This window comes from Miscanthus floridulus, chromosome 8 (genome assembly GCF_019320115.1).
Source record: "Miscanthus floridulus cultivar M001 chromosome 8, ASM1932011v1, whole genome shotgun sequence".
NCBI lineage: Eukaryota > Viridiplantae > Streptophyta > Magnoliopsida > Poales > Poaceae > Miscanthus > Miscanthus floridulus.
Genome location: NC_089587.1, coordinates 176,936,449 through 176,956,370, shown reverse-complemented (window position 1 = coordinate 176,956,370; position 19,922 = coordinate 176,936,449). Strand labels below are relative to the sequence as shown.

Here is a 19,922-nt window from a genome sequence, read left to right as displayed (position 1 = left end):
CTTGCGATGGACGAGGCATGGCGCACAACAGCAGAGGCACAGTGTGTAGCGAGTTGGAGCGGGCGCGGTAGGGGATGGAGCGCGGCGCGACGACGGAGGGGCGCGACACGGGATGGGGTGCACGACGGGAAAGACGGTAACAGCGAGCGCACGACACAACAACACGCGATGGCGCGAGCACGGGAGTGGGAGATATTTTTAGAGAGATGGGGAGACGCATAAAGAAAGAAGGCCTAATGGGCCGGTAGCGCACAGGCTCGGAAAGCTGCATCCGGACAGACCCAAGCCTGCTCGTGAGGATTACCGCTAAAGGCCTTGTTCGGCTGGTCAATTTTCTGGCTGAAACCGGCTGGAGCTGAACCTCGGCACAGTGCTCAAACCAGCCAACAATAGCAGAATCAGCCGGCTAAACCAGCAAGCAACAGAATTCAAAAAAATGGCCCCACATCCTCATTAAATGCATTTCGAATTCAAATTCAAACACCTCCAGCCGAATGCTGTTTCTGCTACTTATCAATGAAATAGCTCAGTACAACAGCATTCAGATACAAGCTGAAACAAAAAAAAATTCCTAACCATGCATCAAGCTAATGCAGCACATAATTTCACCCAAACCCATGACATACATGAGCACAAGTGACCAGTCTAGCTTATGAGCCTCCCAGGCAGGCTATGCCTTGTCGTTCCAGAGCTGACTGAGCTCCACCTTGTTCAATCGCAGCAGCAAGGAATGAACCCACCAGCTTGCCTCTGGAAAACCAAGAAGCGAAGGAAATGAGCAACATAAGTTTAAATCACTACACTACTTGCAGCTAGAGTTGAAACTTGTAACAGCAAAAGATGCCGAGAGAAAGACAACTGGGAAAGATAGAGTACTCTGAATCAAACAGAAAGTTTGTCACTTGTCAAGACTGTTTTGCATTGAAATTTTATAGCCAGCTAACCGACGCTGATACAGAACTACAATATGCTTATAACAAGCACAGTGAAACACACGTCATTCCAAATATTATCGATTTGTTGGCAAATCATGCACTAGGAAATACTGATGGATGCAGAACATTTATAGTCAGAGGGATTTTTAGGCTATTCCAAAATCAGTTATAGAACAAGAACCAGATACACATCAGTATTGTTTGACTGAACTGAATGTAGTTCAAGGAGCACTGCAGTCGAATTATAGGAAATAGTAAAGCTCACTTCATCTTGATGCAAGGATGTAAATACAGAGATATATCCTGGAACCTACACGACCTTCATCTTGATGCAACAGAGCAGACATGTAAATGTTGGTAATGCTAAAAAACTACACATGGTTTAAGTGTGTCAGTGTGCATCATGACATATCTATCCAGTTGTCATATTACAAACAAGACTAAGGAAGCATAGATATTGGACAAAGATTTTCTTAGTAGTACCTCAAACAAATTTTTAGAAGTGGACTTGTTGCACCATGTAGGCAATTACTTCACCTGCATGTGTACATATCCTCATTAGACCCAAACTAGGCAGCCATGATGAAAAATGCATGACTTATGTGATAACATCCACAAAACAAAATTGTTTCACTTACGTTGTCTTCCCAAGGAGTGGAAGTCCGTATGTTATCCACTCGTGGACATGTTCCATGTCATTAGGATCTCCCAACGCCATAGCTGCCACTTGACTCAAAGGGCCAAGGTCTGGCGCCTACCTGATCCGCACTTGTCGATGCTGACCCTCCAGCTCGTGCACGTAGTTGTGCAGTCCACAAAGAACAATAATTATCTGGGTTTGCTTGGTCCCCGGATAGTGAGGTATGCCTTTCAACATGTGCCACTTTGCTTTCGCTGCCCCAAATGTCCTCTCTATGACATTTCGCAGCTTCGAATGATGCCGGTTGAACACCTCATGCGCATCTGTTGCCCCCCTTATCTGGAACTCCTTCACCCAATACCTCTTATTTGGATATGGTGTCAGATACCCGGGGTGAAGTGCATAACCGGAGTCCACCAAGTAATAGCGGCCTGCATAAATTCACAGCAATGCATCAGTTAACATACAATTAGCTATAGCCTTACACAACCAAATTATCTAAGTTGAACTAACCTGACGGTGGATGTGGGAAAGAGGGATCGGCTTCTGCCTTTCTTTTGACCCGCATATCATGTGCGGAACCCTCTGTCCTCGCCCCAATATATGTGAACCTCATGTCGAAGTCACAGACCGCAACCACATTTTGGGTTGGCCTTCTTTTCCTATTAATGTGGTTATCACGGACTCCTTGATCAACTATGACATCTATGTGAGTGCCATCCATGGCGCCTATGCATCCATCAAAAAACGGTAACAATTCAGCGGGCACTCCTGAATAACTAGTGTCCCTAGGCCTAATTATGTCATTTGCAAATCCAGTCATGGCAGCTAGAACATGGGAAAATACCTTGCTACATGTCCCCAACCCCCTCCTAAATCTCTCATGCATTTGTCTCTGGCATTGATTTATACCACATGCCCATAGAAACATGGCTAAAGCTTCAATTGATTCAAGGTCCCTACTGCCTTTTAGCCCATAGCTATCACGTAGTATGCTATGCAACCTAACCAAAATTTTGGGCCGCATTCGGTAGTTTTCAAAGCACCTACCAGCATCTGACAACAGCTTCTCTACCCACTGTCTTCCGGTAGGCTCAGGCACTGAGACATAATGGTTACCTTGTGTTGGTGCCTGCAGCATGTCTGCAATTGCAAAGCCTACATTCATAGCTGCAGTAACTACCTCGTTGAAGCTGGTCTCACTTGAATTCTGACTTTCCTTGTCGTTGTTGTCCATGCCCCAAAATGCTGCCAAGGAAAAATATAAACCATCGTTGGTAAGCACATTCCAACATAGTTTGCATCCGGAGTCGACACTAAGTACTGAGAGCACTTTAGACTCAAACCATTAACCCAAAATTGTACTCTAAGTTTCTTTAATCAATCATATTCATTAACCATTTACAACCTAGCTTGTATGCCATTGCTGTAAGGCTGTTTTCTTAACTGCAATATATAATTATGAGTTTCTCACTGGCATCCTTGTTTCTCAGGGTAACCAAATTGCAACTACTGAAGTGTTATAAGAAACATGTCAAAATCCCTTTAGTTTCAATATTACAAATATCACTAAACTGGAATCTACAATATGCTCAAAGGATGTTTAGATTTAACCGATAAACATCATAGAGTAGCTTTAGAACAGAAGCGAGCCTTTTCCATTTGAACTGTAACAATCATAGACTTGCCACTGCCAACAGTACACATAGGCCCAATGCCCAACTATAGAAGAGCACAGTTACTGTATATGTGATATTATCAAACTGTTACTGCTTGTTGGGTGTCCAGTTTCATTATTAACTGCATATGAGATGTTACCAAACTATAACTGCATATGAGATGTTATCAAACTATAACTGCATATGAGATGTTATCAAACTATAACTGCATATGAGATGTTATCAAATTATAACTGCATATGAGATGTTATCAAACTATAACTGTATTACACTATAACTGGCAAAGGCATACACACCTTCAAGCTTGTCGATCACTGATGACCCCTGCAACCAGTCCCTAACGTACCTGCAACAAAAGTACCCCATTATGACTTGTTAAAATATAGAACACTTTAAAGCATCTGTTAACAATGAAATATTTTATAGTTTCAACAACCAACTAAAGACTGGTAGCTCAAACAAATACATCGCATCACACAACTGATAACAAGTTTTGGAAAAAATACGACACATGGTTTATTGCCAAAGGCCCCATTACATGACAGAAGTCTCAACACAACTACGACAATAATGAAAGTAAAGGATAAAGACGACACTCCAATGCCACCATTGCTTCACAACAAACTCAACATCCCAGCTGCTGAACTACTTCTTGCTCTTGTTCCTTTGATATGTCAGCCACGCCATATGTTCTTCGGATGCCAGCAGATTCTTGAACACCCGCCGGGGCACAGAGTTATTGAACAAATCCGTTGCCAAGAAGAACATGTCTGAAGTGGCTGGCACACCATCTTCTCGTAAAAGTTGCATAACTTCGTCTACCTCCACCTATTCACGGGTCCGCTCTCTATCCCTTGATGCGCTCCTTGCAGCAATGCTCTCAGACAACCGGGCAACGTACTCCCCCACATTGCAATTCTTCTTCTTCTCTGGGCTGTTGACAACATGGTCCCTACTGTCCCTCTTTGAACCAGACTGGTAGCTGGATGGGCCACGTAAGTCTAGCCAACTATAAGGAAAATGGACTCTAGTCCCATTTACTTTGGATTTTGGTGTTTGATGACCAACACAACCAAATTGGACTAAAGAATTTGCAAGTGTTTGTTTTGTAGTTCAAGTGAAACCACATAATTATGCTAAAGTTTTCACTAGTCAACAAAACTATCATGCACAGAAGAAACCACAGTAGACCTATAAGTAGACCCACCACCACTGCACCAAAAATCGCCACATTATCATATACCAGCTATGTTTCTAATGAAGAAGTCCCACAAGCTATCAGGAATAAGACAAACTGATCCAATGATAATATCATTACAACAGCACACTAGAACCAATTCTGTTATCCATACACATAGCAATTCCAAAAAATGAAACCTGAATAAAGAATAACAAGCTGAACTGATCTACATGACATACAATCAAAGAATGAATAAGCCACTTAATATATTACTGCTAGACAAGAGATTTGATGAATAATTTCAAAGCACATGATATTAGATACGGTTCTGAAAAAAAGTGCTCTGAAACAGTGAACCGAAATAAAAAGAAAAAATAATTCACCGACTATCCACAGCAACTAGAAATCGTGAGAAGAGAGGAAGGGCGGGTGGGTAGATACTGAAACTCATGAGATTTTGCTACATGTGCAAGGGAAAATGTGTGCAATGCAGGCATCAGACGGGAGCGAGTAGAGACAAAACAGAAACCTCTCCCTCTCTCTTTCTTGCACCAACAGCAAACTGGAACCAATTCGTTCCAGTTAAAATGTTTCTGGCGTGCAATACAGAAAAAATTGGAAAAGTTCAGGTGGACTATGAACCACACAAACAAACACTGAATCTCTGAACTCATTCAACTGCATGACCTGTCTGGGAGTTTCAGTTCCAATATAATTAGCAATATCAAACTCAGGGGCAGATCGATCGATGCATTTCAGACTCCACAAATCATATCTTATATCAATGCAACAACTCAAGGAAATAAACCACCATATATAATTAAACACACAAGTCCGTATACTAGCCCTGTCAAAACCAGAAAACAGCACTAACCACCACAAGCAATAATCTGTTAAGAATTATATTATTTGAGCAAACTGAATTGTCTGTTGTGGTTCCTTTAATTTCAGATTTTGAGAATCAGTGACTTGTCAAAGATGCTGACAACCACCAATCGCAATCAGAATTAGCGCACAAAAAAAGACGTGCCTTCCTTGAGCTTCAACTACTAACTCAATTGGACCACTCCAGATTCAGAACTGAAGACAAGGACAGACGAGACATGAACGAGAATAGCTCTGAAATAAACAAGCTTTTGCGCCCCAGGTTTTCCATCCCATCCGATGCAAAAGAAAAACTGGACCAAAAAGATGGGGGCATCCGAGGCAAGATTGGCCTCAAAAGACAGAGACAAGTAACAATGTCACATTTAGAGACCAAATTCCAGGAAAAAATGTGTAGCAGGGAAAGACTTGCTGCAGCTAGTGTTATCAGTTACTGCATCCTAGTCCATCCTTGCAAGGCTTTGGCTCTTTGCTCGGTTGTCTATCTTTCTTGTAAGGCTGTGGTATATTCGTCTGCTCCCAACTCCCATAATCACCAAGAAGCATAAAGATATGAAAAGCAAGCAACACACTGATTATTAATACTGAAACAAAAGATTACTGATTATTAATACCGAAACAAAAGATCTAAGTGGCTTCTCAAAATTAAAGTAGAACCATCTCTAGATAATGTGACTGGAAAAAAGGAAGGGATACACAATAGCAGACAAAGCACATGTACACTGTACAAACTACAAACTCAAAAGAATGAGCAGAAAGGGTGGCTCTCTCTTTCTTTAACAAACAGCACACTAGGAAAAAAAGCCAACAACCAATTTGTTCCGGCACAGACATCACAGAGAAATGAGGAATACAAAATGAATTTAAAACAAATGGGTGTGCCATCAGATGAACCTGAATAGAATGGGATAACTGAATCGCATTGAAGAAATCATTATCACGCAACTACAGATTATGAGAACACTACACAATGAATTTCAAACTGAAGAAATAATAACACAACTACAGTTCATAAGAACAATACACAATGAATTTACAAGACAACTAGCTGATAGGCAATTAAAAATGATGCATCCAATACAACAGAATAAACATATGCCAAACTAATTGACACGGCATGCTGGAAGCGAAATACAGAGGGGGATGGAGGCGCCATCACATGAACCTAAATAGAATGGGGAAACTGAATCGCATCGGGGGAAATCGATCAGCACTAGTCTTCAGATACACGCACCTGTTGGGCGTAGCAGCCCACTCCTCCAGTCGTCGACATCTCGTACACAGCCAACGGAAGCTGCTGTGGAGGGGATTAGGGTTGACGTGAGGGAGCACAACAGGCGCGACCAGATGGAAGCTGCTGTGGAGGGGACAGGGGAGTGGGGTTGAGGTGAGGGACGACGCTCGCAGCCCGCAACTGAGGCGAGGGACACCGACCGCAACCCGCAGCTCGCAGCTGAGGCGAGGGGCGACGCCCCGCAGGCCGCAGCTCCACTGAGTACGGAAGAGGATAGAAGACGAAGTTGAAGAGAAACTGAAAATTTAATTCCCTCCCTCTCCGCCTCCAGTCTCCACGTGACATACAAATGGGCCAAACAAACAAAAGAAATTGAGCCCACATGACACAAACGGCAACAAACTAAGGGCGGATGAAAACATAAATACTCATCACTCGGATGGCCTGTCAAGTTAGCACGTGGGCTAACTTTGGCCCATGTTAGACCCAAGTTTTGCACTGGGTTGAAAATTATGGCCCACATCTACCTAACACCCTTAGTGGGTTGGGTCGAGTTGGATCAAGTTAGACAATCCATGATCAAGAGTCTAGCTAGGTAGAGTTATGCACCTAATACGAAACATTGTACAGGCTCGTATACATGCAGTCATGCACACACACATATCTATGAATATACATGCACATGTACCATATTCTATGAGCACCTCTGAATGGTTGGGCCAGAAGATCTCAAGATGGCAAAGTCATGAAGGAGGATGCTCTAGTGTTTAGTTTGTCTCGAAACTCTATGCACACACACATATCTATGAATATACATGCTAGCTGCCTTGTATTTTTTCTCTGCATGCAACGCACACAGGTAGTTATTTACTAGTAATCAAATGGCAGGGGAATAATGATATTAATAATAGTAATCAATCATGAGAGCGCGGGCATGATGGCCGCCTCCTAGGTGCCATTTTTGTATTTTGGTCCCTTTTCAAAACATTTTTTATAAAAAGACCTACGCCAAAACGTTTGCTGAAAATAGATCATTTTTAGGCGTCTTAGGACATGACGCCGAGGTATGAGGGTCGGCGTCGACTGACACGACGCTGAGGTCTTGCCACGTCACGGACGACCCCGGTCGACGGCGACACGGTGGCGCATGGGGCCCACTATGTCGGCGTCGTGTCAGCCAACGCCACAGGCCCAACCTCGGCGCTGTGGGACTACACGCCGAGCTATTGGCGCGCGGTCCAGGCGGCCCAACAACGCTTCGTGGCCCAATAGCTCGGCATGCGATCAGATGGCGCCGAGACGCTAACCTCGGCGCGGCCCGACTCAACGCCGAGGTTCGGTCAGAACCCCACCCCACGCATCACGATTCATGAGATCAGAGAAACATGCATGCAGCTCGATCGGTTCCATTCCACTAGTGATGGAGACATAGGTCATGGCGCCGACCACTAAATTTAACATAACACCCTAGTTTTACCGTGAGATGGATATATAAAATTTACCATGAGATGGACATGCTGAAATTTACCATGACTTGGACATTGTCAAATTTGATTTTTACCGTGGGACAGACATATGCAAAAATGGCTCTAAGCCTGAATTTTTGCTATGACTTAGAGACTAGAATTACCATGGATATGTAATTTGAATTTTTACCATGGCAATGCCATGGCAATGCCATATTGAATTTTATTGTGACTTGGATATGTTACAATCTGTCTAAATCTGTGATTTTACCATGAGATGGACATATGTATATTTACCACGAGATGGTCTGATTTTTTACTGTGGCTAAGTCCAAACTTGACGAGACTTGTTTTGTTGTCATATCCTCCGAGAGTACTCAAACTCGTGGTCACTATTTGGAAGATAAAATATCGCAAACATGTTCACTGCTACAAAATAGCACTGTATTTAAACTTGTGGTCACTATTTGGCCATGTTAAAAACTGATTTAGGTTTAGGTCCAAAAATATTGCAGGCTGTATGTGATCAATACAGGGAGAAGCTTGAGGCAGCACGTCGAGAAGAGCGGGAAGCTAGGACTGCCCATGGAGATAAGAAGAATGATTTAAATAGTGTACGTTCGGTATTAGGGAAATTGCACCAAGCAAATTCAGTTGAAGAACTTGATGAGCTGGTATGTATTCTGCAATGTTGTACCTACTTTGCTCCTTTCACATGGTTAAATATTCTGAAATACAAAGTACTGGATATAATGGTGTATTGGATACATGATTAGTTCGAGAAGATTCCTGGTTACATGGAATGAAAGGCTTAACTGATGGATTAGGAATAATATTACACTTAAAGTTTCATCAAGTCATCCACTATCAGTGATGTGGTCCTCATCAATGCCACCTGTTGTGTGCCTGTGCTCATGTTATCAGAATTTAATTACTGATTACCAATGACGGGCATTTTCTATGTGATATGCTGCCCCGTTTATTAATGTTAAAAATTAAACATGGTTAATTGCTGTCTTCAATATGGCTGCAATTACTATATCAGCGTTTTATCTGGTTTGGTTTCTGTTGATTAAGCTGGTTTGATATTCATATGCTTTTTTGCTAATTAAGGAATGGTACAAGTTCATACAATTAATGTTTATTAATGTTTGCAAGTCTTCTACGCATTATATGTATTCCAATACATAGCTAAGCACTGTATTTGTAGTCCTACCCTTCTAATAACTGCCAGCGTTGTGGTCACTATTTGGCCATGTTAAAAACTGATTTAGGTTTAGGTCCAAAAACAAAGTTTGTTGTACTCAACTCAAACAACAACTTCTATTAAAGGTCAAACTTTATATCTAGAAAAGAAACTATAGTTTTACTGTGGTCAAAACTGCATCATGAAAAAGGGTGTTAACTATTGATCCAACACTTAGAAACATTTTTAGGCTTGTTCATCAACATGAACCCTAGATCATTTTTATCCTAAGTATTTCTATGTTGTTTTAAGTGCTCAAATATCAAGTTAGTGTAAAACTCTAGAGTTAGCCACATTTCTCAATATCCAAGTCATGGTAAAATTTTAAATTTGTCAATGTCCAAGTCATGGTAAAATTCTAGTCTCCAAGTCATAGCAAAAATTCAGACTTAGCCAAATTCTAAGTTGCCCATCTTATGGTAAATTTTATATATCCATCTCACGGTAAAACTAGGGTGTTAGGTTAAATTTAGAGGTCGGCGCCATGACCTATGACGCCGAGACGTTACCTCGGCTTGCCGCAATCCCGCAACAGGCTAGGCAGCGGGCATGCACTACCTCCGGTCTCTGCCGCTCTGAATTGTCTCCCGGCACCCGCAGACGAACATGCCATGTCTCCATCACTAGTGGAATGAAACCGATCGAGCTGCATGCATGGAGGTTAGCGCCGAGGTGGGGTTCTGATCGAACCTCGGCGTTGAGTCGGGCCACGCCGAGGTTAGCGTCTCGGCGCCATCTGATCGCACGCCGAGCTATTGGGCCACGAAGTGTTGTTGGGCCGCCTGGACCGCGCGCCAATAGCTCGGCGTGTAGTCCCACAGCGTCGAGGTTGGGCCTGTGGCGTTGGCTGACACGACGCCGATGTAGTGGGCCCCATGCGCCACCGTGTCGCCGTCGACCGGGGTCGTCCGTGACGTGGCAAGACCTCGGCGTCGTGTCAGTCGACGCCGACCCTCATACCTCGGCGTCATGTCCTAAGACGCCTAAAAATAGTCTATTTTCAGCAAACGTTTTGGCGTAGGTCTTTTTGTAAAAAATGTTTTGAAAAGGGACCAAAATACAAAAATGGCACGCCTCCTAGCTCAGTTGCTCTTAGCCTTGGTCTCCCGCTGGCCCAGGAACGGCGCGTCGGCGTTGGCGTCACTGCAGTAGAGGCAGGAGTGTTGCTGGAACCCCTGCTCACCGAGCACCTCCCTGGCGCGGGCGCACCACCTCCCGGTTGCTCATCGGCGCCGGGTGCACCGCCAACACAGCCTGCAGTGGGGCGGTGAACGCCCCGCACGCCGCCTTGCTGCCGTTCGCCTCCACGTCCGGCAACAGCTCGTCCTTCTGGCACCCACTCAGCAGGATCCCGGCGTCGGCGTCGGTGCGCGCGACGCCGCTGCTGTTGCCGTGGTGGTGGAAGTGGAACTTGGCGCTGGCGTCGGCGCCGAACAGCGCCACGAGGTGGTCGGCGACGTGGTGCGACGCGCCCAGGCCTGACGCGCCCGACAGGTGGCCGAGCACCGCGGCGTACGGGAGGAACCAGACGGTGTGGGCGCGGAGGTCGGGGTCAACGGCGGCGGCGTCTATTGGCCCCTGGACCGTCAGAACAGGTGAGTCGATCATTCTCCGGCGTTATCGATCACACACTATGGCTAGAGGTCGACTAAGGGAGGAAGAACAGAGCGCACGTACACACAGCACAAGCATCAACGTTGGTCGGAGCTCTGTAGAGGAGATGACGAAACTGAACTCTCTCTCTTTACCGAGTTGTAGTGGGAAGCTATATATATAACTCTACCCATCTAATCCTAGTGCACAGATATGTCAGGCTATCATGCTGTTACAGTGACTAGATGTGATAGCAGGGCTGATTTTGATGTCTGTCCCTGCTGTGGCTATAGTGCGGCAGGAGAGCCTTTCGGTGCCTGCCCTTGCAGCAGCTACAGGGAGGGTAGCAGATTACTTTTACAATTCTTCCCTTAATCCTGCTGCTAACCGTAGAACCTCCACCATGCCGATTATCTTCTTCACACTATGGCCTCGGTCTTGCTGGTCAGAAGCTGCAGCCACATGTACCGGCTGTAGTCATTCACCAGCAAGATGAAGTACTTGCGCCCACCGGGCATCGCCGACGTGATCGGTCCGCAGAGGTCACCATGGACCAGCTCAAGGTCTCTGCGGCACGGTACTTCACCGTCTTCAGGAACGACAGCCTTCTTTGCTTCCCGGCTAGGCAGCTGTCACACAGCTTGCCTGCTGCTCGATGTGAGGCAGCCCAGTCACCATCTTCTCTAGACGACCAAGAGCGTTGAAGCTGAGATGTCCATACCGGGCATGCCACAGCCACGGCTCCTCCGTGTGCCGTGCAGTCAAGTAGATGGGCTGCTCCACCTTGAGGTCGAGCAGGTACAGCCGATTCTGGGACCTCTTCACCTTGGCAAGAAGCTGCTGCTCCTGGTCCCTGATCCTGAGGATGCCGTCCTTGATCAGTACCTCGCTGCTGCGCTCATCTAGCTGGCCAATGCTGATGATGCTTGAACATAGCTGCGGGATGTAGTACACATCCGTCAGCGCACGATGCTCATCGTTCTGGCACCTGAAGATGATGGTGCTGCACCCTCGGATCGCCACCCTTGAGCCATCACCGAACTTCACCGTGCCGGTCACGTCATCGTCAAGCTCGAAGAAGGTTGCCTTGGAGCTCGTCATGTGGTTGCTGGCGCCAGAGTCTAGGTACCATCGCTGCTCCTACTCGCCGCCCACACATCCGAGGTGGACTTGGGTGCGCGGTTCGTAGATGTTGATAGCCTTTAGAGCCTTCCCTGTCCCTTCCACTGCCATCCCCTCTCCCTTTTCCTTGGCCTCAACGTCGTGCAGTGCACAGAATGTCGCCATCAGGAGAGTGGTCTCATCATCATCATCAGCCTGTGCCAGATAAGCCTCAGCCTTCTTCTCCTGCTTGCGATTTGGGCACTCCTTTACCCAATGGCTCGTCTTCCCGCAGCGCCGGTAGGCGTTGGGGTCGACCTTCTTCTTCTTCTTCTTCAAAGAAGCCTTGCCGCGGCGCATGCCATCGCCACCGCGGCTGGAGGAGGCGTCCCCGGACTTCTTCCTCCGGACAGCCCACTCCTCCTCTGTTAGCAGCAGCTTGCCGCTGTCCATCGTTGCTGTGGCCTGCTCCATGCGCTCATCCACCGCCCGTAGAAGTCCTATCACATCCTCAATGGTGAGGGTGGACAAGTCTAGCATCGTCTCTATGGAAAGAGCGATCTGGATGTACTTCATTGGCACGGAGTGGAGGTACTTGGAGACCGCCTCTTCTTCGTCGATGGTGATGCCGTGGCTTCTCAGCTTTGCTGATGAGCGACTGCAGGCGGAGGGAGAAGTCCTCCACCGATTCACCATCTTTGAACTTGAGGGTGGCGTACTCCTGCTTCAGCAGCTGGGCCATCGTCTTCTTTGCGTGGTCGGAACCGATGCACATCGCTGCAATAGCCTCCCACGCCTCCTTAGCGGAGTTCTTCACCCCCAACGGCTCCCTATACTCCGCTGACACAGTAGCGAGGATAACCTCCAACGCTGACATGTCGTCTTCTTCGTTGTTGATGCCCTTGTCAATAGCATTCTAGAGCCGTCGGGCTCTGAGCTTGACCTTCATGGTCACCGTCCACTCGCCATACTTTCATGATTTGATTATTTTCCATCATCTAAAAACTATTATATGATCTTCCTGTCATGTAATTAGTGTAAGACTAAAGGTAGTAAGTGTCCTTGCCTTGAGTTTGCTTCTACGCCAGGCTAATCCATCTTTGCTCCTTGTAACGACGGCTAATAAGGTCTTGTTTGGGAGGCCTGCCATGTTCCCACCGGCATTGACTTCTCCACTGCAGCATGCATAACAGCGGCAGGTGCAGCCCAAGTCGGTATACAGGCTCCTAGGTTATTTTGGTAAAAAGGGAGAACAATAGTTTCTACTACTGTACATGAATAATACTGCTGTAAATTCATGTGAAGCTAAAGCCAGTTGTAGGCATGCCAAAAGGACCTAATTTAAAACCATGAATTCGCGACACCCATTTCTCACATAGCCAACCCAGGATTCTCAAAACACAGGCATAGGAAAGAAAAACAGGATTAGAGTTGCACGAAACTTGCAATCCTACATAAACCTATAATGCAGAAAAAAATTCTAATGTAGCATTTGGATTAACACACAGGAAAAAATACAGGAACCAAAAGAGAGAGATATAGACACAAATAAAAGTTTCCATGAGAGGTCCTACCTCATGTTAGTTTTCCTCCAAAACTCCTATATTTTCATACATCCTACGGCGATCCTAAGGAATTTCATAGGGTTCATTGGTTCAATCCTTTATTCCAAACATGTGTATAGTAAACTTTCTTATAGGATTGAAATTATCCTCTAAAATTCCTATGTTTTCTTTTGTTCCACAGGAGGCCTAAATTTCTTCCAAAATTCCCATGGGTTGACTAAACTTAGTTAGATTAACAACTAGTCTAGGTGATCTAAATAGGCCCTAAGAAAGAAGTTTTGTTTAAAACGAATGTAGTCAATCCACGAGTTGGACATTTTGTGTTTGTCTCTTTTTTTGTTAGTAGATTAAGTTGTGCCTTCATGTTTATACCTGCTGTCAGCTGGGCCACATGCTTGTCTCTATTTTTTTTTCCAGCTGCAGCCAGCCCGAGTGGCTGACCGAGTCAGCATGCGGTGTCATTGCATTGATTTTTCTTTTCTGTGTGCAGTCGTTGTGGCATCTCTGGAGCGGCACGTAAACAGACACCACATAAATGCGAAAAAAAAATGTTTGACCCAAGCGTTCCCTGATGGACCAGTACACTGACTGACTTTTAGCCTTGGCGTCTCTTATTTACGAGTATCTTTGAGTTGACGATGCGTGGTCATGCAGCTTTTCGTCTCAAATGGGCGGATATTTAATGGTAGGATTTGATATTAGTTTTTTTTAACCATTTATAATACTTAATTTGCAGACATGTTTTAGTCTGTCTTTATTTTTCGTTTTATAAAATTAGACACTCACATACATGTACGTACTATTAACATCTATGAACGGTCTTGAAAAACAAAACTAACACGTACATTATAAGATCTTCATCAAGAAGTTATCACAGGTGACTTCCTGTGATTCTGTGAACAAGTATGTTGCCTATTATTGAAATACCAACACATGTGTTAGGCATGCATAGATAGACAAAAACATTAATCAATTGGGCAATGCCCATTTCGCAATCACAGTATGCTGCTATAATATCAATTTAGAGCTTTTTACCATAGGCTAATTGTTTAGGGCAGTCCCAATGAAAGAAACTAGTAGTTTCTATAACATAGGATATCACACCAAAAAAGTATTGTTTTCCAACCCATGGTTTCTATGAGTAATAATTATTTTCTCTTTCTCTCTCCCAACTCTATCTTCTTCCTCTAATGGGAGTGCGACACGAGCTCCCTAGAAATTGGTGGTTTCTCCCCAATGGCGATTTCATGGTTTCTTGGTGCATTGGGTCAAGAGTAGACCTGATTTCTTCATGAAGAAACAATTTCTATGATTTTTGCTCTCTTTTCTTCATTAATTACGTTGCCATGTCAGCGTTTTGCCTACGTGGCAAGTCATTTAATGAGAATAGAAATCATCATCAATGCACCATTGGAACTGCCCTTATAGATACTAAAATTTAATAGACCTAGATCCAAACACAAGGGCGGCTAACATGCATGTGGGCTAAAATTAGTTAAACCCTTGACTAGTTGTTAGCTATTAGCTGACATATATAACCAGTTAATTAACAAAATCTATTAGTTTATTGCTAGGAATGTATGCACCCATTAATCATGAATCCAAATAAGTACTTGCCAATAATAACTAAGTGGCTACTTTTTAGCTAGTCGTTGATCCAAAAAGTTGCTTAGAGCAACTCAAGAGGCTCTTTATATTCTTGTTAAATGATAGAAATGGAGATTTTGATAAAATAAAAATACTCTTCAACAGCTTCTTTAATTAAATCTTCAAATATAGTCATCATCTGTTTCAGATTTCTCGTTAGGCAAAGATGGAGAGTGAAATTGGCGCGCATAAGTACGTAGAGAAACTGTTGGATTGTGGGAAGATATGAAAAACGTTTTTATTCAAATGTCACTCTAAATGAAGATTGAGAAAGTGAGTTTAAGAGAGACTCTTCAGGATGCTGTTATTATACCTTATTAAAGAATATCATTTTTATATGGCTACAATTGTGCAACTGTTTGAAAATTAAAATTAAGGATTGATATGTTGGAAGCTGTGGTCCAAACCGTTTTATACCAATACCGAAAAAGGAAAATCAGGCAAGGAGATTTACCTATATGCCCCTCCCGGTCTAGCCCTCAGTCCACGCACTGCACGGCACGGCACGGTAGCCGTCAGCCCATCACAGAGCTTTCATTAGCAGCGACAGAGCCACTACACACATTTTACACATATCGACACGTCCCAACGTTAAAGTCTCGGACCTGCGTTCGTTTTATCTCCGTTCCTCGTGCCATGAAAGCTACCTCTCCTCTCACTCGTCGTCCGCGAGGACCGACGACCCAATGCAAAGTCTTAAAGTCTATCTATCATCACGGCCATCTCCGTCCACTTTTACTTTCACTCCCATCCCATCTCCATCCGTCGCATATATATCAGTGTGTCTAGCTCGACACTCTTCCCATCTTCCTTGGTCCCATGGCGTCTCCCGGCTCCGACGATGGTGTCTCCGGCGGCGGCGATGGTGTCTCCGCCGCCGCTGCCGTCGTCTGCTGCATGTGTGGCGACCATGGCCTGCCGCGCGAGCTGTTCCGGTGCAACCTCTGCCGCCTTCGTACACAGCACAGGTACGACCATCAATACTCCGATCGATATATGAGGCGGCCGCTCTCGCCACGAGAATTATTGTTGGATTTTTGGAGGAGCCTTCCGCTGACAAAGGAACGCATCCGTCAGATACTGCAGCGACCTGTACCCGAGCGTGGCGGGGCCGTACCGGAGCTGCAACTGGTGCCTCAAGCAGGGCGGCGCCGCCGGAGGGGGCGACTCACCGTCACCGGTCAAGGCGCTGGCGGCGGCGGGGGCAGGGACCAAACGGAGGATCAATGATTCTCGTGGCGACGACGACCGCGATAATGATGAGAGCGCCTGCTATGGATGCTCCAGGTCGGCGTTCTCGGCGGACCCCGGGAAGCCGATCAAGAAGCCTAAGAAGGGCCGTGAAAGAGCGGTGCGGCGGCCGGAGCCGGTGGTCACGACGGTGTCTAAGAAAAAACGAAGGGAGGTGCAGCCTGGCAAGCCGCGGTTCAAGGTGAAGGTGCGGCGGTACAAGCTCCTCGCGGAGGTGATCTGCTAGTCTGTAGGAGTAGATACATGGCTATGCTGCGTATGCAATAAAGGCCAGCGACGAAGGAGAATAAGCCGTCGTCTGTGTTTAGTTAACTTTACGTAAGTAGCATTTTTTTAATAAATTTCAAACTCTAGAGTTGCAATTATTTTGGGAAGGAGGCAGTAAACCATTTTAAGTTTGATATATTTGTACAAAACTAATATTTATGATACCATATAAGTATTATTCGAAAATATTTTGTATATATATTATACCTATTTAGTCTCATAATGTTGATGCTCTTTTGTACACGGTTGATCAAATTTAAAATGGTTTTATATAGGACAAACCTACAACATCAGTTATTTTAGAACTAAGGGAGTACCTATGAGGGAGAAGAACATTTTTATTCTCATGGTGACGCCTTAAGTTTGTGGCTCACCTTAAAGGCTTTTTACTCATGGTGTATCTCTATAATGGTTATTGCTCATGTATTTATTGCTTAAGGTCATCTTTTCTCAACATTGTGGATGACCAACAAATCTCAACCATAGAGCCAGATCCTAAGTACAAGCATACACAATAGTTTCAAACATCAGATTTCTTTTAGATTAAAGTCCGCTACAGATTCCTAAACTTATGCTGTTGTGTCATCCCGATCTCTAAACTTTCAAAACGCTCATCTAGGTACCTAAACAATGTTTGGGTCTCATTACAGTTCTATCGGATCTCCATACGGTACTCAAACTTGTTTAGTTGTATCATTCTGAGCCTAAACTATCAACCAACACATCTAGCTTGTCGCTATTGTTGCCGTCAGCCTCTCCACTCAAGGAGATAGGGCAGCGTCCGCGAGCGTCCTTGCCCTCAGATGCTGTGCACGTCCCACTTTGATACAACAATCTGCTTCGGCGTTGTTTGGATCCTTTGGACTAACAATTAGTTGGCTAAACTTTAGCCCTTGAGAATCCAAACAAAAGGACTAATGGGTAAGCTAAAGTTTAGCCAAAGCCCTAACTAGTTTTTAGTTGAGAAGTCCATAGAACCCAACTGAAAGCATCTAGGCCCCTAGTTGGGTTTCGGTGCTTAATGACAATACGTGATTACTATGACTAACGCGTGTTTTGCAGAGGCAATTAAGTTAGGTCATGGTAATGGAGATCGATTGGGCAATTGAAGTGGTCATGCCCCTACGATGGAATTCGTTTCGGTTTTCAAAGGATGAACGACAAGGTTAAGGATGGACTAGTTCTAAGTGTCGATTGGAGTTGGAGAGACACTTAGAGTAGTTTAGGACTTTGTTTTTCCTTTGGCCGTACTATTAAGGGGGGTATGAATGGGTAGCTTGACCTAGGTGAGTCTAGTGAGTTAGGTGTGGTGCACACTTGTTAAAACTAGCACTAGGCAGCTCCACAACAGCCCTATGATCTAATGGAGCAAACTTCATTCACATATGTTCGAGAGTTGGAAGTGAATGGAGGGTCAAATACTGACCGGACGCTGGCTTTGGTGTGACCGGACGCTGGCTCAGGGTCCGGTCAGTTCATTTGACCAAGGTGATTGCGTCTGGTTTGACCGGACGCTGAGAGGTCAAGTGACCGGACGCTGAGAGGCAGCGTCCGGTCGACTCCAGTAATGTTCCAGAGAGGGAAAATCGTGACCGGACGCGTTCGGTCAGTGCTGACCGGACGCTGCCAGCGTCCGGTCACACTATAAACACTGGAGTTCGGGGTATACTGACCGGAGCGTCCGGTCAACATGACCGGAGCGTCCGGTCACCCCGTAGAGGCACATAACGATTCATTTTTCAGCCCATGTTATAAATAGAAGCTCCACTCGTGTGTGGAGTTACTTTTGCTCATTCCAACAGCTGAGAAACACCTTAGAGAGTGCCAAGAAGAGCAAGGTCCTAGTGAGGTGATTGAGATTTGAGAATCCAAAGAGAGACCTCATTGGTGAAGATTAAGAGTAGCAAAGTGTGCATCCACCTTCTCATTAGGCTTGTCATGGTCAAGTGAGAGTTTGTGCTTGTTACTCTTGGTGATCGCCATCACCTAGACGGCTTGGTGGTGATTGGGAGTTCAGTGATCACCTGGCGGAGCTTGTGGGTGACCCAACTCAAGTTGTGAGCGGTTGTGGGTGATTCACCGCGACGGAGTGTCGAAGAATCAACCCGTAGAGAGCACTTGATCCTTGCGCGGATCAAGGGGGGCTACACCCTTGCGCGGGTGCTTCAACGAGGACTAGTGGAGAGTGGCGACTCTTCGATACCTCGGCAAAACATCGTCGCGTTCCTTCGTCCCTATTTACTTTGAGCATTTACTTTGAGCATTTACTTTGTGCAATTCAATTCAATTCATGTCCCTATTTATTGCTTAAGGTCATCTTTTCTCAACATTGTGGATGACCAACAAATCTCAACCATAGAGCCAGATCCTAAGTACAAGCATACACAATAGTTTCAAACATCAGATTTCTTTTAGATTAAAGTCCGCTACAGATTCCTAAACTTATGCTGTTGTGTCATCCTAATCTCTAAACTTTCAAAACGCTCATCTAGGTACCTAAACAATGTTCGGGTCTCATTACAGTTCTATCGGATCTCCATACGGTACTCAAACTTGTTTAGTTGTATCGTTCCGAGCCTAAACTATCAACCAACACATCTAGCTTGTCACTATTGTTGCCATCAGCCTCTCCACTCCGCGAGCGTCCTTGCCCTCGGATGCTGTGCACGTCCCACTTTGGTACAACAATCTGCTTCGGCGTTGTTTGGATCCCTTGGACTAACAATTAGGCCCCGTATGGTACCGCTCCGTGATGCTTCGACTCCTGCACTGTTTCATGCACTGTAGCGTGTCAGAACCGGAGCCGGAGAAGCCAGAAATTCGAGCTTCACCGGCTCTGTGAACAGTAACTGCGCTACAGTGAGAGGATAAAGGTGGCAAGAGGAAAACAGCTCCGAGCTACAGTATTGCTACAGTGTTCCGTGTCAGGGTGTCAGCCGGAGCCGGAGCTGCCTGGAGCCATACCAAACGGCCTCTTAGTTGGCTAAACTTTAGCCCTTGAGAATCCAAACAAGAGGACTAATAGGTAAGCTAAAGTTTAGCCGAAGCCCTAACTAATTTTTAGTTGAGTAGTCCATAGAATCCAACTATCAGCGACTAACGACCAGTTCTAGTCTATAAAACCCAATAACTATTTCAGGATCCAAATAAATATGGACTAATAGCTAGTTGGCTAATTTCTAGCTGACTATGTTTTTTAGCCATGGCTAACCGTTAGTCCTAGTCCATCTAAA

The 19,922-nt window shown here is 45.2% G+C and overlaps 3 protein-coding genes across 4 annotated transcripts; 1 reads left to right on the top strand and 2 right to left on the bottom strand.

Annotated features, from left to right (window-relative positions):
• Positions 1-410: 410 nt before the first annotated feature.
• LOC136474104 (uncharacterized) lies at positions 411-6,850 on the bottom strand. Its single transcript, XM_066471712.1, has 7 exons — positions 6,554-6,850; positions 3,551-3,600; positions 2,626-2,823; positions 2,089-2,304; positions 1,574-2,006; positions 1,419-1,472; positions 411-750 (listed from the first exon to the last, which is right to left on the bottom strand). Exons 3-5 carry the CDS (start codon positions 2,810-2,812, stop codon positions 1,690-1,692), a joined length of 720 nt encoding a protein of 239 aa, XP_066327809.1. The 5' UTR covers positions 2,813-2,823; positions 3,551-3,600; positions 6,554-6,850; the 3' UTR covers positions 411-750; positions 1,419-1,472; positions 1,574-1,689.
• A 3,594-nt stretch (positions 6,851-10,444) lies between these two features.
• On the bottom strand, positions 10,445-10,873 carry LOC136470220 (metacaspase-9-like). The gene has a single exon (XM_066468136.1). It carries the CDS (start codon positions 10,871-10,873, stop codon positions 10,445-10,447), a length of 429 nt encoding a protein of 142 aa, XP_066324233.1.
• Positions 10,874-15,941: 5,068 nt separating this feature from the next.
• On the top strand, positions 15,942-17,064 carry LOC136474103 (uncharacterized). 2 transcript variants are annotated; one of them, XM_066471711.1, is made up of 2 exons: positions 15,942-16,139; positions 16,258-17,064. In XM_066471711.1, exons 1-2 carry the CDS (start codon positions 15,991-15,993, stop codon positions 16,646-16,648), a joined length of 540 nt encoding a protein of 179 aa, XP_066327808.1. In that variant the 5' UTR covers positions 15,942-15,990; the 3' UTR covers positions 16,649-17,064. The 2 variants fall into 2 exon arrangements, with proteins under 2 accessions (XP_066327808.1, XP_066327807.1); XM_066471710.1 differs by having other exon boundaries at positions 15,947-16,139; positions 16,249-17,043.
• The last annotated feature ends 2,858 nt before the right edge of the window (positions 17,065-19,922 follow it).

Bases quoted from the DNA above. Each gene is read 5' to 3' on its own strand.
- LOC136470220 (XM_066468136.1), bottom strand. From the start codon at position 10,873: ATGATCGACTCACCTGTTCTGACGGTCCAGGGGCCAATAGACGCCGCC.
- LOC136474103 (XM_066471710.1), top strand. From the start codon at position 15,991: ATGGCGTCTCCCGGCTCCGACGATGGTGTCTCCGGCGGCGGCGATGGT. The intron at 16,140-16,248 runs GTACGACCATCA...CGCATCCGTCAG, and splicing joins CGCCTTCGTACACAGCACAG to ATACTGCAGCGACCTGTACC.
- LOC136474104 (XM_066471712.1), bottom strand. From the start codon at position 2,812: ATGGACAACAACGACAAGGAAAGTCAGAATTCAAGTGAGACCAGCTTC. The intron at 2,305-2,625 runs GTAGGTGCTTTG...ATGGATGCATAG, and splicing joins GAAGCTGTTGTCAGATGCTG to GCGCCATGGATGGCACTCAC. The intron at 2,007-2,088 runs GTTAGTTCAACT...GAATTTATGCAG, and splicing joins TTTCCCACATCCACCGTCAG to GCCGCTATTACTTGGTGGAC.